General features: G+C 34.8%; 1 protein-coding gene across 3 annotated transcripts in view; it reads right to left on the bottom strand.

Moving 5' to 3' along the window:
* Nucleotides 1-384: 384 nt before the first annotated feature.
* LOC128247078 (kelch-like protein 26) overlaps nucleotides 385-17,094 on the bottom strand; it is a 149,762-nt gene continuing 133,052 nt past the window's right edge. For 2 of the 3 annotated variants that reach the window (XM_089347769.1, XM_089347771.1), the window contains 3 exons: nucleotides 16,053-16,232; nucleotides 7,915-8,031; nucleotides 385-2,044 (listed from right to left, as the gene is read on the bottom strand). In XM_089347769.1, coding sequence (XP_089203895.1) covers nucleotides 1,929-2,044; nucleotides 7,915-8,031; nucleotides 16,053-16,232 — 413 coding nt within the window. In that variant the 3' untranslated portion in view covers nucleotides 385-1,928. The remainder of the gene's footprint in view (nucleotides 2,045-7,914; nucleotides 8,032-16,052; nucleotides 16,233-17,094) is intronic. The other variant, XM_089347770.1, reaches the window with a different exon arrangement.

Consider the following 17,094-nt stretch of genomic DNA (forward strand, 5'->3'; position numbering starts at 1 on the left):
AAACAATATTTTTACTGAAGCAACCACAAGGATACAATCTAACTGAGAGGATACGCATCCCTTTTATTACTCAATTTAATTATTGAAATAATCGGAATATTTAAACCATAAAAAATGCATCCAATTAAGCATGTCCACAAAGGTTTGCATTTAGAAAGTAATATAATCCTTTCTGCCATAGACACAAGGCTTGACATTTTCGGGGGAGGTACTAGTACCTTCCTCCAAAATTTCAAGAAAAAGTTGCAAACGATCGAATGCGATCTACAATCTTAGAGAGACAAAAGTAAACTCAAGTGATCACCTGTAAAATTAAAGCCCATTCAATATATAAAAATAATTCATAGTAATTCAGAAGTCCACTTAAAATAAATTTTACAATAATCAAGATTGAACTATTTATTGTACGACTTTATTTAAGAAATTTATTGTGATATTTTATTATAATATTTAATCGAAATAATAACCTTGAAATTTGAATTGAGATTGTTTCACTCACGTCTTTTAAACTATTAAGTTTTAGATTTAGGCTTAGATATTGAACAGGTTTGACGGAGATGAAACATTTGAATGTCATCTCAGATTTATATCAATAAGTCCTTTGAAGCAGTTTTATCATAAATTTGTGATTCAAATGAAGGATATATTTTTATGCTTAATTTAAGCATTGTAATGTAATCCACCAGTACACGCACACACACACACACACACGCACAAAAGACGCACAAAAATACACACACATACATATATATCATATTCTTTTCTACTCAAGGCACAAGGCCCGAAATTTTGGGGAGTGGGTCCAGTCGATTAGATCGACCCTTGTATGCAACCGCTACTTAATTTATCGACTTCGAAAGGATGAAATGCAAAGTCGACCTCAGCGGAATTTGAGCTCAGAACACAAAGACAGACGTAATACCGCTAAGCATTTCGCCCGGCCTGCGAAATTTTCTTATTTCTTTATCACCCACAGCCATAGAGACAAACAAGGACAGACAAGCAAGGACGTAGAGGAGACGAACAAGGACAGACAAAGGGATTGAGTCGATTACATCGACCCCAGTGCATAATTGGTACTTAATTTATCGACTCCGAAAGGATGAAAGGCAAAGTCGACCTCGGCGGAATTTGAACTCAGAACGTAAAGACAGAAGAAATACGGCTAAGCATTTCACCCGGCGTGCTAATGTTTCTGCCAGCTCGCGCCTTATACATATATATTATATATAGTCAAGGATGAAAACGAAGAATCAGTGTAGTACAAGTTTAATATTCCTTACAATTATTTTAGTGCTATTGTTTCGAAAGAAATTACCTATAAATTATCAAGCATGATGCTGTGAACATTGTTTATATACACATTGTGTAGCGGAGAGGCCGGAATTGTACCGAACTTAGTTGTAATGAATATTAAGCTTGAGTTACCTTGAGTCATGGTCTTCTTTCTTGACTTATATATTACTCTACGAAATATTTTTACACCATTCATGACTAAGGCTTCTGCTCCAGTTGATTTCTTAACAAATGAGTACAATTCTTAATGTGTAGACAGGCATCAGTTCGTACTGAGTGCTGCATAAGGAATACATCAGGATTTCATCCCAGGAAAATTTAAAATAGAAGAAAGAGAGAGAGGGGAGAGATAGCGGTGTGTGTGTTTGTGTGTGTGTGTGTGTGTGCGTGTGTGTGTGTGAGAGAGAGAGAGAGAGAGAGACTGAGTGAGATAGGTAGATAGATAGATAGAGAGAGGGAGAAAAAGAAATGGTGTGAAAATCTGGCATTACAACTCTTATTTTCTGAAACATGGTGTCAATCGTAAATAAAAATATTTAATTTGGTGAGATGGTTCAGCTTCGTCATTCCAATATTTCGTCTGTTTAACGGTCATTTTTATATCATTGTTGAAAATCTGTTGCTTATTATTTTTACCAGAGAATGTAGCGACGAGGAATCATTGCTGGAAGCCATTTATATAACTTTTTATGATATAGGATGTCGGTGGGACCAGAGAGGACAGCACAGGAAATATCGGAAATGTTTTCTGAAATGTAAAGTAAATAATTGAGATAAAAGCTGCAATTTAATCAGATATATAGACATTATCCCTATGATATATTTAAGTGTAGTAGAATAGTTGAAACAGCATTTCACTAAATAGTAAAAACATCAAGATTTGTCACTCGACGTTTTTATTTCAAATTCCACTAGAGTTGATTTTATCGTCCATTAAAAATGTACCAGTGTAGTTCTGATGACAATATGACTCGCATACAAATTCCTGGTTTTATTTTAATGAAAGGAAAAATAGATATGAAAAACATCGATTTTTTTTTTTTTTTTTAGCATTTTAACCGGCCATACCAGGTCCAAATACCCTTTTTTGTTTCATTTTCATGCCGGCCATATCGGGGCTCTCACAGTTACTCTACAGTGTGATTCTAAAAATAAACAATCGCATTATGAAAATCTCGAAGCTACGAGTTAATGCATGACTAATTCAAAAGAATGGGAATAAATAAGAACCCTATGTGACATAGTCTGAATGCTAAATGGTTAAAGAAGCTAAAACTAGACCAAGATCAAATGTTTTGAAAGCAAATTTGTGTAGTCAGAAAGAAACTGTACTCAAACTTAGACACATATAATATGGCGTCCACTCCCTTCATCTTTGCCGATATAGACATTTTAATTAAAAAACAGTTTTTCTTGTTTTAGTAAAAACATGAAGTATCGTAGAGGGTTAATGTGTTGTTTAGTTTTTACAAAATATATCTTTTCGAATGTATATTACCTTACATTTTGATATTTAGCCTTAGGTCTTCTTAGCAGAAATCAATATATTTTCTATACGTTAAACCGAAATGAAAAAAAAAAAAAAAGAAATCTCGTCTAGACTATGTTTAAAAGAGATTACTACTTTTGTCAGTCGCGTACACCTAATCAATAAAAAAAAGTGGAGATATTTGTACAAGATAGATGTAGTATTTGACGAATCCTGTCTGCTCAAGACACGCCTTCAGTCGGAAATGATTATTCTCTAGTTATTTGTTATAAGAATAATTTGAAAATTTCTCGTTCGTTATTTTTTATGTTGTACCACACACATACACACACACACACACACACGCACAAACACACACACACACACACACACACAACACACACACACAACACACACACACACACACACACATTTATATATATATATTTTGGAGTATTGATCTAGAAATTATGCTAAACACGCGAGTCTTGCGCCCAATATCATCTAGTTTGTAAGTAATCTCAGCGTGACCGGCTGTGATTATCTTTTATAAAATGTATTATGTTGTTTTTACAAACCCATTCACATTGCAGTTACTCGTTTGGATCACGGTCTGTGTATTCTTCTTTCGTATATGTGTAACATTCAACAAGCATGGCTTGATAATGATGTTATTGTCTTTAGATATCATTTGTTGTTGATTTTTTTCTCTCACAATAGTTTTAGATTGTAGATGATCGAAAAGCAATTTATTTTGCTGCTTTAATGATCTCAGTACCACAGTCAATAGATGTAGGACAGCCAATAGCATTAATAACTAACGTATTTAAATGGTCACGCATACACAATATTATCTGTTAATCTATTCCTGTAGTCTTTAATTTCTTAAAATGCTTCACTGTGTAATATCTGGCAAATAACGCTCCGCACCAATACTACTAATATGGCTTCAAATATTGCAAATGCGTTAACGAAATTTCGAAAATTTAGCAATTTCAATGAGGTTTAATAATTATTTGATTCTGCCAAAAGAAAAGTTCATTTGTCCTCATTCGCACAGTTTACACCCATATACTCATACATGCATCCACATACATGGCCACACGCTTGCGACTATAATTGTAATCAACGTTGAAATCTGTATAGAAATTACTCCATTATTACTTCTCAATGAAGTTTCAAATAACCTGTAGGTCGTGACAGTCTGTTTTGCTGTACTGTGAATGCCTCGAATTTTAAAGACATCCAAATGCATTTGCTTAAAATGCCCGTGTTCTGAAACACGTACTGCCTGTAATAATTGTAAGAGGTTTAATCTGATATTTTCTTATACGATACTCACTATATAGGCAACTCATTATTAGTGATGTCTAGATGTGATTTCATCCGATATTTTCCCACAGATATTTCAGAGTGGTTAGTCTTATGACTCTGTTTCCGATGGACATAATTAGAATTGCCAATGATTTCTATTTGTTTAGTCTGGTTTTTAAAACACTCACCATGGTGTTAACAAATTACGAAATATCCGCACTTCTATGCTTCATCAAGTGTGCCTGAATAAACATCTATCCGATAATAATTCATAAGATCATCCTGTATATATAGCTAATCCTTTCAATATCAACCGTACAATCCAATGTATTATTCAAAAGTATCTCATTAGTAGTATCATTAAATAAGGCGGCGAGCATGCAGAATGGTTAGTTTGCCGGACAAAATGCATAACAGTATTTCGTCTGTCTTTACATTCTGAGTTCACATTGCACCGAGGTTGACGTTACCTTTCATCCTTTCGAAGTCGATAAAATACTGACCAGTTAAGCAAGGGGTTGAGGTAATCGACCATTCCTTTCGCCACAAATTTCAGGTTTTGTACCCATTGTAAAAAGGGTATCAATAATAAGATGATCAGACATCTGTAAAACTTGGATATACATCTATTCAATCCAGTTCAAAGAAACTGGATTATGTTTTGGTAAATGCTTCATTATCCCCTGGATAATGTTTTGGAGACGAGATTACTTTTAACTGATGAAGGGCTAGCTTTAGGGCAGTAGTATTAGGTGATGTGTAGTTGTTAGTGTCTAGCCCCTGGTATATCTTGATTAAAATTATTCCAGCAGTAACCATTTGATTTTTTTAGGGGTATCTTAGACTTCAATATATAATCTATCATTTGTTTAAAATTCATATACGAGTGTATGGATTACTTTAATGAGATATTTGGCTATTAATATGGTAAATCTAGCAAGCACATAAAACCTTCCTTGTGAGTCCACTGGCTGTGTAGATAGGGTGATCAGCCGTGTTTTTTCTTGGGGATAAGTGTTCCACAAGTTGAAATGCGACGCTAAACTGAATGTGAAAAATATTAAATAATGGCTTACACTAATTTTAGATATATCTTACTTGGATTGTACAGCTGATGTTCGAAGGATTAACTACGCACACAAGTTTTCTTGTGTATTTTGTAGTGAAAATGTCTTCAATGTATCCCCTAAGGCCTCTTGTTTGAATATTGGTATTGACATCATCATCATCATCATCATTATTATTATTATTATTATTATTATTATTATTATTATTATTATTATTATTATTATTATTATTATTATTATGGGCTGTCTTTGTGAATCATGTTTTGTCTCCGTTCAGTGAAGAGCTTGTTGATAGGTTAGGTGTTTAGGGAGTTTTTATTGTTGATTTTTCTTCTATCTTGATGCAGTACTAATGGCAGTTCTAAGTGTCTGATCAATTCATTTATTTCGTCTCCCACATCGGAAATCTCAACATTTTCAAACATGGCGTCAATGTCTGACAGCAAGTCGAAAGGATGGTGGAGTGGGAAGTGATTTACAAAATGGTGAGGTGGTTGTCTCTCACAAATACTCCAGTGTTTTAACCTACAACACTTTCATCTCATGTTCCAGACAGTAACGCAAGCACCACCACTGACACCACCACCACGAGCACAACCATCACTCATGTTAGCGACGCCTTTGAGAACAAAACCAGAGCTAGCAGAAGCAAAAAAATTATCCTGTCCGGCAGCAACAACGATATCGAAGGTGGGTTGCAAAATTAATAAAAACACAAACATTAACTTATTAATCATCAGCAACAACAACAAATGTTGAACCGACCGACTACTACATCAACATACAACGCACCACCAGAAGCAGCAATACAATGGATATTTTACAAAATATGGAAGCTGCAACCAGCAAAACAATTAACGGATCCTACAGCATAATTTCTGATCAAGTTGCAACACTTTCACCACCACAGCAATAAACTCCATCGCATCCACTGTGGACCTCGCTTCCATTTCCTCTAAAACAGAAGCAACATGGATAATAATAATAATAATAATAATAATAATAATAATAATAATAATAAATGCCTGGATGCAGTACCAGGCAGTGGCTCTCATGGCTTCTGATCTTAATTGATTTGAAGTGTTATGTACATTGTTTTTTCTTGGTATAAAAAGATGGGCTACAGCAAATATTCTGCTTAATACCACGGATTTGCTTGTTAGTTGTTTGACCTTAACCAGTTGAGCATGTCCCTTAGTGGCTGACGATATGTGCATCTCTGATCATCAACAGAAGTAGTGGGGGAGCATCATAGCCATGTGTTGAGAGGAATTCTTTGGGGTTTGAATAATTCACCTTTGGAAACATGGGTGTTTTGCTCAACATCCTTAAACAAACCTTATTCAGCGACCTTTTGAGCGGGATGGGCTACTCGACCTGAAGAAAATTCTAACTGGACCCCACCTGCGAGGTCATGTGCGGTTTATCTTGATATGAGATCACCATGTCGCGCACACGTGGCTGTGATGCATGTGCCTGGTGTACCCTTATCAGACGGGTAGTCATGATGGGCATAATGGGCATCGTATACTTTACCCCAGTGTCACTCTGATGGCATGCCCTGCTCTCTCACTCAATAATAATAATAATGACGATGTAAAACGTTTTATAGTATCCCACATAATTGGCTACGCAAGGCCTTTGAGATATACAAGTTCTCTCCTGTAGACTCCAAATTCTTACAAGGTACATGGCCAAGTGGAATACACGTCTCCTTCTAAACCATATTAAGGGGATATGCCAATCTAACAACATCAACATAAAACGAGGCATCTTTCAAGGTGACTCTCTCTCCCCATTACTTTTTCGCATGGCATTGATCCCACTCTCAAAAGAACTGAGTAACACCAGGTATGGGTTCAAAATGTATAACATTATAGGATATCATCTATTTTATATGGATAAGCTGAAGCTGTTTGCTAGAAATGACGAAGAGCTAACTGTTATTTTTCTTTTCTACGAATAAAGTTAAGAAATCCCTATTTTGGCGGTTCCCACGATGTTATTACCAATTCTAGAAAAACTCTACAACGCAAAATACCTTCAGCATGTGAGTAGTATGAAGAAACACCTTCGAATGTATGCCTCCCATTTTCAATCACTGTTCAACGAAACAGGCGATCGACTCTTATCATCATTTGATTGAGAGACGGATCGTTACAGTTTAAGTGTATAGTAAAAGAGTTTCTGTGCAGGTGGCAACAAAACGGAGTGACAGCAGCTACTTCGTTTATCCGCCAAACCCCCATACATGTTTACAGTCAAGTTTAACATAAAGAGTGGTTGTAGCAAAGGATCTATTGTTCAGTAGCACACTTGTAGAAAGGAGGATGAAAATGATGAACATGTCCCAAATGAATGGCACTTGTTTCAGCCGATAATCTGGCGTGTTTACAGTGTGTCTAGTGTCACGGTGTTTGATGTTGATAACACTTTGATGGATGTTTGAACAATATAATTGAAACTAATAGAAAATAGGAAATGAACTTGAGGGAATACTGATTTCAAATTTTGGCACAAGGCCTGCAATTCCGAGCGAGGAGGTAAATAGATTTCACCTACGCTAGTTTTCAACTGCTACTTATTTTATTGTACCGAAAAGGATGAAAGGCAAAGTCGACCTCTACGGAGTTTGAATTCAGAGCGTAAAGCATTTTTCCCAACGCGCTAACGAATGCACCAGCTTGCTGCCTTGCATTTGTGGAAATGTTGAAACTAATAAATAATTGTCCTGTCTAATAGACACATAGTGTCTGTATCTGTACTTACTCTTATCGATCTGGAATTCTTTCGCCCACGTTTTTGTTTGTGTATCAAAGCTTTCAACTTGTGTGACTGCAGTTTCCGTTTCAAAATTACATCCTCCGAATAGATATATTTTGCATCCTGGTGAAAAAAATAATCATTAAAATTTGCAATCAAAATTATGACTATGTACAACAAAATACATTCAAAACGAAAATCACTAGGTTGTATGTACACCACACGGACCTATATACATTCATTGCCCCTCAAACAGAGTGCTGCTGCTGGAAATAATTTAGCTGATATATTTTTCTCTTATTAACGCTGCCATTTTTCTTAATTCGCAGGAATTTTGTGAGAGACGTGGTGTATTTGCAAATCAGTTCGTTTATGTTGTTCCAAGTTGCGAAATGTTCTTTCTCTCTCTCTCTCTCTCTCTCTCTCTCTCTCTCTCTCTCTCTCTCTCTCTCTCTCCGCACACATGCACGCACACACACACACACACACACACACACACACACACACACACACACACACACACACACACACACACACACATGAATTAAAGAAGTCAGCGGCTGGAGTACATCTAGAGCATAAGCACGGAAATATATCGTCTGAGCAACCACAAATCCTCATTTAGGATACCAGAAAGGCGCAACATCACGTCCCTGGTTAGTCATGAATTGAGCTTAAAAGAGAGAGGTATGCCATAAATAAATGGAAACTCTTTAAACAACCTGAGCTTTCTCAAGCAGAGAGATCAAGAATCCAAAAAATCTCGCTTGACCCGGGGCCCCTTTTTTAAACTTCAGGATAGAAGGGTTTAGTCGATGCTCCCAACAGAGTCGTTTCATGTTACACTCTTTGAATTCCCCATTCGTCGGATAGAAACAGGACAGCAACTTCTAAAAATCATTGCGGATATGGCCAATATGAGGGGGAATAACCTCGTCCAGCCTGAAACACTGCGTGTAGGTTCATTACATTTGTGTATATTTTTTTGTTTTCTGCCTACTGTTCTAGAGAGGTTATGATCCTGAGGCCATTTGAGTCTGACGTGTCACCCATATAGCTAAGAATCTATAACAATCAACTTCTTATAAATATTGGATCATCCCATAAATAATGCGTTTTTTCAATTGCATGAACTAAAGGTCGGAGGGAGACGGGATAAAGTACCTGCATCAACTCGCTGTTAAAGCAGATAGTAATTTTACCTCGTTTTCTTTTTACTCAAAGTGCAAAGATTGAAGAGTGCAGTTTGATTTTGACAGGTATTTTTTTCAAAGCTATAATGGAAGTGACAAAGGAGCGTATTCGCCATATTTTGCTTTATGAGTTCAATAAAGAGAACAATGCAACGGAAAGTGCGAGGAATATTTTACTGCAGGATATAGGGATCGGACAATAAGCGTAAGCCAGTGTCAGCGGCGGTTCCAGAAATTTGGAACTGGAAACTATAGCCAAGAAGGTGGACCTCGTCCTGAAATATGTAGCTTTATGCTGTAATGGTATGCAAGAGACATTTTTCGGTTCGCTTGCCCGTATACTGTTGTATCTGTTGTTTTGAGTGTGATATTTGGTGGTCCAAATGAGATTTTAACTCTTATTTCTAGCGGGTAGACTTCATTGCATCTTTTGATTAATATATATATGCCTGTGTGTGTGTGTGCATACTTTTATGTATGTGTGTATGTATGTATGTATGTATGTATGTATGTATGTATATATATATATATATATATATATATATATATATATATATATATATATATATATATATATACACACTTGTCCTTTATTCAAAATAGACACAGTCTTCTAGTATTAGATTTAGTAGTTGATAAAAAGAGAAATGAATTAGAAATTAATTGTAATCACACCCTATGGCCCCAATATGTTCCATGCGATTCTTAGAAGTGTAGTCTATTCTTAGCTACAATATCGACAACATGAATTTCTTTAATCAGTTTGCACTATTAAAATTATATTAATGTGTCCTACTTGTTAAAATTCTATTTATTTATTTGTGCAGCTGAAGATGGTACTACATTTAAATTATGTAAGGATCGCATTGTTAAATTAAATAGCGGCGCTTGAAACAGTCGTACTGCATCATTACTTGATCAAGTGGTAGAAATATCTGTATGCCTTTAGATGTCTCCTCTTACACCTACAGCTGGCAGTACATTTAGTGGAAAATTTCTTTGAGAGAAAATAGGCAGAATATCGTTTTAGAACTTTTTATTTTGGTGTATGAAGGTTTTGTGAGTAAATATGGTTTGTATTCAGGTATTGAGCGACGAAACTTTACAACATCACTCTGTTAGGTGTGTAAGGCACACACACACAAACACACTCTCCCTTCTTCTCTCTCCCCTTTGTATATATATATATATATATATATATATATATAATCATTTTTGTGGTATAGAGTTTTTTGCTGCTCTTTCTAGCGGGTTAGATGTCCTATTATAGGCATCTCTGTATTTTAATGAATAATATATATATATATATATATATATATATATATATATACTTACAAATATCGTGTCAAAGGAAGTCATTAATTTACTACTGTTTACTCTTTTACTTGCTTTAGTCATTTGACTGCGGCCATGCTGGAGCACCGCATTTAGTCGAGCCAATCGACCTCAGGACTTATTCTTTGTAAGACTAGTACTTATTCTATCGGATTCTTTTGCTGAACCGCCAGGTTACGGGAACGTAAACACACCAACATCGGTTGTCAAGCGATGTTGGTGGGGGGGGGACAAACACAGACACAAACATATACACACACATACATATACATATATATATATATATATATATATATATATATATATAACATAATATGGTAAAAATTCGATATTAATGAATATCAATTTAATACCAGGAAACTAGCACATTAAAAGAATCAGAAGGTTCTTGAAAAATTTTTGGGGAGATCCTAAAAAGATTATAGTACTTGTGTATATAAGATTGACCAGTGACCGGTCTGTGAAAATGCAAGAAGAAGCTCACTTAAATCGAGGTATGTACAATTTTCACTGATCTAGCCCGCCTGTTTTTGTTCCGCTGAATCCGTATTTGAGAATTTTTTAAGTGAGCTTCTTCTAGCATTTTGACAGACAGGTAACTGGTCAATCTTATACGTACATAGATACGACAGGCTTCTTTCAGTTTCTGCCTACCAAATCCACTCACAGGGCTTTGATCGGCCCGAGGCTATAGTAGAAGACACTTGCTCAAGATGCCACGCAGTGGGACTGAACCCAGAACCATGTGGTTGGTAAGCAAGCTACTTACTACACAGCCATTCCTGCCCCTATTTTGAAATTAATTTTCTTTTGGGTTTGAAAATATAACTTAGAAAACACAAAATATTTCTTAGATAAACTAAGCATGCATACTCTTAAATATGCTTCCACAATGAGACGTATACATTTATTTTCCTCACAAACAGGAAAACACATAAAACTTTTCGACACCTTTTGCTGCTATAAAAATTGTATAGGCTGTCTACAAGAATATTAATAAAATTGGAGACGTTCGATAATAAATGTCTGCTTGAATGTTTGAAGTAAAATCTACTGAGACAACATTTCACACAAATTCACATACGCACACGCACGGACATAAACGTATCCGTCGTGCACACACCTACGTAGACATATACGCACGTACAAACAAATATGACTACATTATATGTACACATATACAATAAATGTTTGGGCCTGATTATTTATTAATTGTTATTTGCATTATTGAAGCAGTGACTAATCTTAAATGAACCTAATATTTATGCCATTTCAGTTTGATTGATGAATTTTAGTTGTTTACAGTCTTCATTTTTACGATTTAGGTAATTAAAGAAAAAAAAAACGTTAAGACAACAACATATTGCTGTGAAGAAGACAGGAAAAAGAAGGAAAACATAAATGAAGGTTAAAAAATTTCGAAGATTTAGTATTTGTTGAATTTTGCTAGAAAAAATATTAAAATTTGTCTAAAAATGAGCAGATAAAAGAGAAATATTTTCAATGAGATACAGCTAAGAATCGTTAGCATCATAGAGATTTTATTTAATTGTAGTTTCCACTACCTTTGAATATTTTCCAAGATAAAGGTTGATTTTATGAGAGTTTGAATTGCACTCGTCAATGAGAGGTAACGTTAGCTTTCTCTTCTGTTTACATGGGAGAGCTAACGTTGTTGAACTTAACAATTAGTTGTTCAACAGAATCAATGTATGGGCGGGATTATGATACACCGTTGGTGGAAGTTTAGATGAATATAACAAAATGGGAGACAATATTTTTCAGGATTTATTTTTGTATATTAGAGATACAGGTTTAGAAATTATTTAATTTTCATTATTTCAGGATAAAAACAACGCTGCCAGTTGGCAGAATCGTTGGCGCACCGGGCGCAATGATAGGCGGCATATCGTCCCTCTTTACGTTCTAAAGTTCAAATTCCGCTGAGTTCGACTTTATTTTTCCGGTGTCGATAAGTAAAACACTGTAATCGACTAATTCCTGTAAAAATTTCAGGGATTCTACCTTTAGTGGAAAGAATTATTCCAGGATAACAGGAAGGTGGATAGCTGACAGATCATTAGCATGGCGGGTAAAGGCTTAGCGACATTTTGTCCGCCCTTTCGTTCTTTGTTCAAATTCGGCTGCTGTCGGATTTACCTGGTAGAGTCGATAAACAAAGTACCAGTTGTGCACTAGAGTAGATGTAATCGACTTATTCCAGAAGTTCGTGACAATATGCCAAAATTTAAAACCATTATTTCAGTATGAATCACGATGTTAGCAGAATTGGTAAACTATTCGTAAAACAAAATATTTTTCGTACAGAAGAAACAAATACAAAGAATGAACCTCAATGTATCTATCTATCTATCTATCTATCTATCTATCTATCTATCTATCTATCTATATATATATATATATATATATATATATATTCATTATCTATCTATCTATCTATCTATCTATCTATCTATCTATCTATCTATCTATCTATCTATCTATGTAACTCTCTCTCTCTCCACACACACACATAAATGTATGTGCATATGTATACAGATATGTGCTTGAATTCATAATTTATCTTCCTGTTTTTTTTTGTTACTCAAACAATATCTTCTGTAATATATCGAAATATAGCGTAGTACTTCTCAATCGTCCTAAAAGCACTTACTTGCAAAGAAGATTAACCAGAGAGCTAGAAGCCGTGGGGGTAAAGTAAATGTTCACCTCAAGAATATTTGCATATTTACACACTGTTGTTGGAATACCTTTCACCCTCTCTATCTTTCTCTCTCGCTCTCTCAGTTTCTCTCTCTCTATCTCTCTTTTTCTCTCTCTGTATGTGTATGTATGTGGTTATATCTATATATAATTATGTATGTACTCTTTTATTATTTTATTTGTTTCAGTCATTTAACGGCAGCCTTGGTGGAGCACCGCCTTTTCTTTAAGTCGAAGAAATCCACCGCAGGACTTATTCTTTGTAAACTTAGTACTTATTCTATCGGACTGTTTTTGCAGAACTGCTAAGTTAAGGGGACGTAAACACACTACCATCGGTTGTCAAGCGATGGTGGAGGAGACAATGACAGACACACAAATATATGCACACACACATACACACACATAGATATATATACGACAAGCTTCTTTCAGTTTCCGTCTACTTAACTCACTCACAAAGCTTTGGTCGGCCCGAGGCAATAGTAGAAGACAGTTGCCCAAGATTCCACGCAGTGAGACTGAACCCGGGACCATGTAGTTGGGAAGCAAGCTACTTACCACACAGCCATTCCTATATATCAATGTGGTTAGAAGTATATTTGCTTATACACTGTTACGCTGCACCCCATCTCTTGTTTGAATAATCAGCAAAACTCGCAATAACAGTTTAAGACGCCTTAGCTACTGAAACATACATTCATGCGAAGGTACGCACGCACGTAAGTATATATATATATATATATATATATATATATATATATATATATATATATATATATATATATATATATTTGTGCGTGTGTGTGTGTGTGTGTGTGTGTGCGTGTATAAGTAAAGAAGTGATTCTAAAATTCGAGTTTCTGTATTTACTCTTATGAAGAGCAGTTCATTCTAGAATGTACGAATGAACACAGAGTCTATAGGTAAGAATACATCGTCATATCAACGAGTTATTTTTAAAACTTACTACATACAAAGTATAATTAATTTCTCATGTACTCGATTTCGGTTGTCAGAGAGGTAGTACCTACTACATCTACGACAAATTTAATGAAAAACGCAGTATATTAATAAAGGGTCTAACCAACCACTGATAATTGTTAGCACTATAATTAAAAGCAGTAGTAACTCTGTGTCTGTATTATTGATGGATTGGGTTCAACAGTTGTGTCAGCAGTATCCATGTAAAATGAAATAATGGCCATTTATCTCTATTTTCCAATGGATTTCGAGTCATTGCTTCAAAGGTAGCAGAGAAGAGAGAATGATGAAAAAGGTAGCCAAGATTTGAGTAAATTATTTTACGTGGTGAAAAATAGTTGAGACGTGAGAAACACTAAGTTTACAGTTATCGAATGTGGAGAGGTTGTCGATTAGGCAAACATACCAAGGAATTTGATAGAAATATCTAAAATGGCAGCGATTTCATATAGAACGTGTCAGAAACGAATGGTGAGTGTTAGTTGATTTGTTGTGACTGAAATGGCACCGAAATAGACAATAAACTCAGTTAAAGTTGGGGGCACAACGTCATCAACAAACAACTTTCTATAAGAAGAGTTAATCTTATTCAAATAAATAATTCCACACATTTGTTGGTAGAAATTGACAGAAAACGAAATGCAGTGTATAATAATGACAGATTTAGCAAGAAGAGTTGTGTGTAAGTGTCACATTCAGGCGTGGTTGACGGTCAGAATATATTTGGATGCTAAAAGGCTGTCACCTAGGGGATTACAGTGTAAAGGATGTTACATGTACCATGAAAGGTGTTTAGATTAATTAAAAGCGAGAAAATATCGTACAATATCAAACTTTGCATCTTCACCTTTCTCAGTCAGAATATGAGCTGTTGTAATTTTGCATATAACATTTCTAAGATTGATAAATATACATTAGCATAATAAGATCGAATCAATTACCTATATACTTTCTCAAGTATGCATTACTGTTAATGAACGTAGTCATAACATTAACGTTCACATATTAAACGTCCCTTAGATGAGGATAAATGATATTATGCACGTTGAGTAAGATGTGGAGAATGCTGAAATATAATCGGTTTTGTAATGCATCAACTGAAAGATGAAATTCATGAATTGATAATACATCAGATTGTCAGTGCATTGATAGGGACATATGCTTTGCGTGGCATTAAAATTATATTCATATCTTATTGCCTAAAACCATCACACACAAATCTAATACCTCTTAGTGTACGACTTCAAATAATAAACACACCACATCATATGTACTTGTTAGATGCACTCTTTACTAGTATAGTACTCTTAGCAAACTCTGAGGTTATGTACATATTCCTATCTTTAATGTAACTATATCTCAGCTGCAGTGAGTCATGAAGGGATTATGTATAATGAGTGCTTTATAACTAATTTGAGATTGATGCGATCAGATATCATTTCACGTTTGAATTCATTTACATTTGCTCTACGTTACTCTGTAATTTACAGATAAGCCATCTGTATATGTACGGTTTGACAGAATTATGAAACTGTCGTGATGTTTTTATAACACTCTCATGCGTATATCTATAAAGAATTTGACAATGCTTGTATGTGAGAATAAACGAATATTATAACCTTGCTGTTTCTTATAACCTATCATTTTATAACATTGCTGTGTCCCTAATTTTGAAATTTCTTTATGGGAGCTGACACAGCATTTCCGTCGTCAAATGATTGTCTCTAATAATCATCAGATTCATATATGTCTTTGCTGAGCTAGGGACTTTTATATAACTGCTGTATTCTGCCACTCAAAGTACTTGCCTTTTGTCTTGAGGATTGCCAATTGCCAGTTTAAATAACACTAAGAATGTTTACGCAACAAAGCAGTGATTTCCACAAAATGCAATCGATGTTTGATTACCTAATTTTAAATGTGTTGCATTGCACCGGGGATATTGAGGAGAAGGCAGGTCAAGGTCCCATGGACAGATTAAGTCAGGTGAATCATACGAGCCCAGTGAAACATGTGGTTTGAAGGCAAATACTCTTGGATTAGTATGCATGCAGACTTTCTTTCCTTTGTCTTTTTCTGTGGTGACTCCTGTAAGATATGAAAAAGAAATCCATTCATTCTAACATTCAACTTCTTATAAAAAGATTTCTTAAAAATATTAAAATATTAAAATATATTCAGTATCCAGTAAAAGATATAGTGCTGATGTTGTGCTTATCCTTTCCTACCAGTTTTGTATGCAATAAACTTTACATGAATTCAAATATATTAGTCGGCTGTCCGACACGTTAGTTAACCTCATATTAAATATTCATATTTGGTTGTGTTAATATGGAGTCAGACGAAGAGTGGCTAACAAAGAAATTGTTAACTTTATCATAACCTAATGTTATCTTCGGCTAATGTTATCAATTTTCTTATTTTAAATCCGCTGAAATATTTTAAAAGCAGTACCAATTTTACTCTACGTCTGTAGACGTGTAAAATAAAAATTTTCTTAGTGAGATAAGTTTACTGCATTTATATCACTAATACAGAAAAAAATCTAATTATATATTAAGTTTCAGAACTTTATCCATGACTAGTTATATAGGACTATTGCTGTTGAAGAAAGAATACGTTAATAAGAATCTACGTTCTTCACGCAATTTTTCTATCTTAGTTCAAAATCATTTTACTTCGTAGATTTTTTAAATTCTTTTTAATCATAAATTGATTAAAAACTGTACTCAGTTTAAAAAATTATTTTGACAAAAGACATAGACTAGGTACATAGCAAATCTGTATAAAAACCGAGAGGATTGTTGCTTCAAGATTATGTTTCACAAGTTGATCGCCACTTGCACAAAACTTGAACGAGGTAGGAAGTTGCAATTCGGTATTATGGGTTATTGTGTGCTCACTTTGTTTTTTTATCTAATGCGTCTATATATATATACATATATATGTA

The sequence above is a fragment of the Octopus bimaculoides genome, chromosome 2 (assembly GCF_046866305.1).
Source record: "Octopus bimaculoides isolate indiv1 chromosome 2, ASM4686630v1, whole genome shotgun sequence".
Lineage (NCBI taxonomy): Eukaryota > Metazoa > Mollusca > Cephalopoda > Octopoda > Octopodidae > Octopus > Octopus bimaculoides.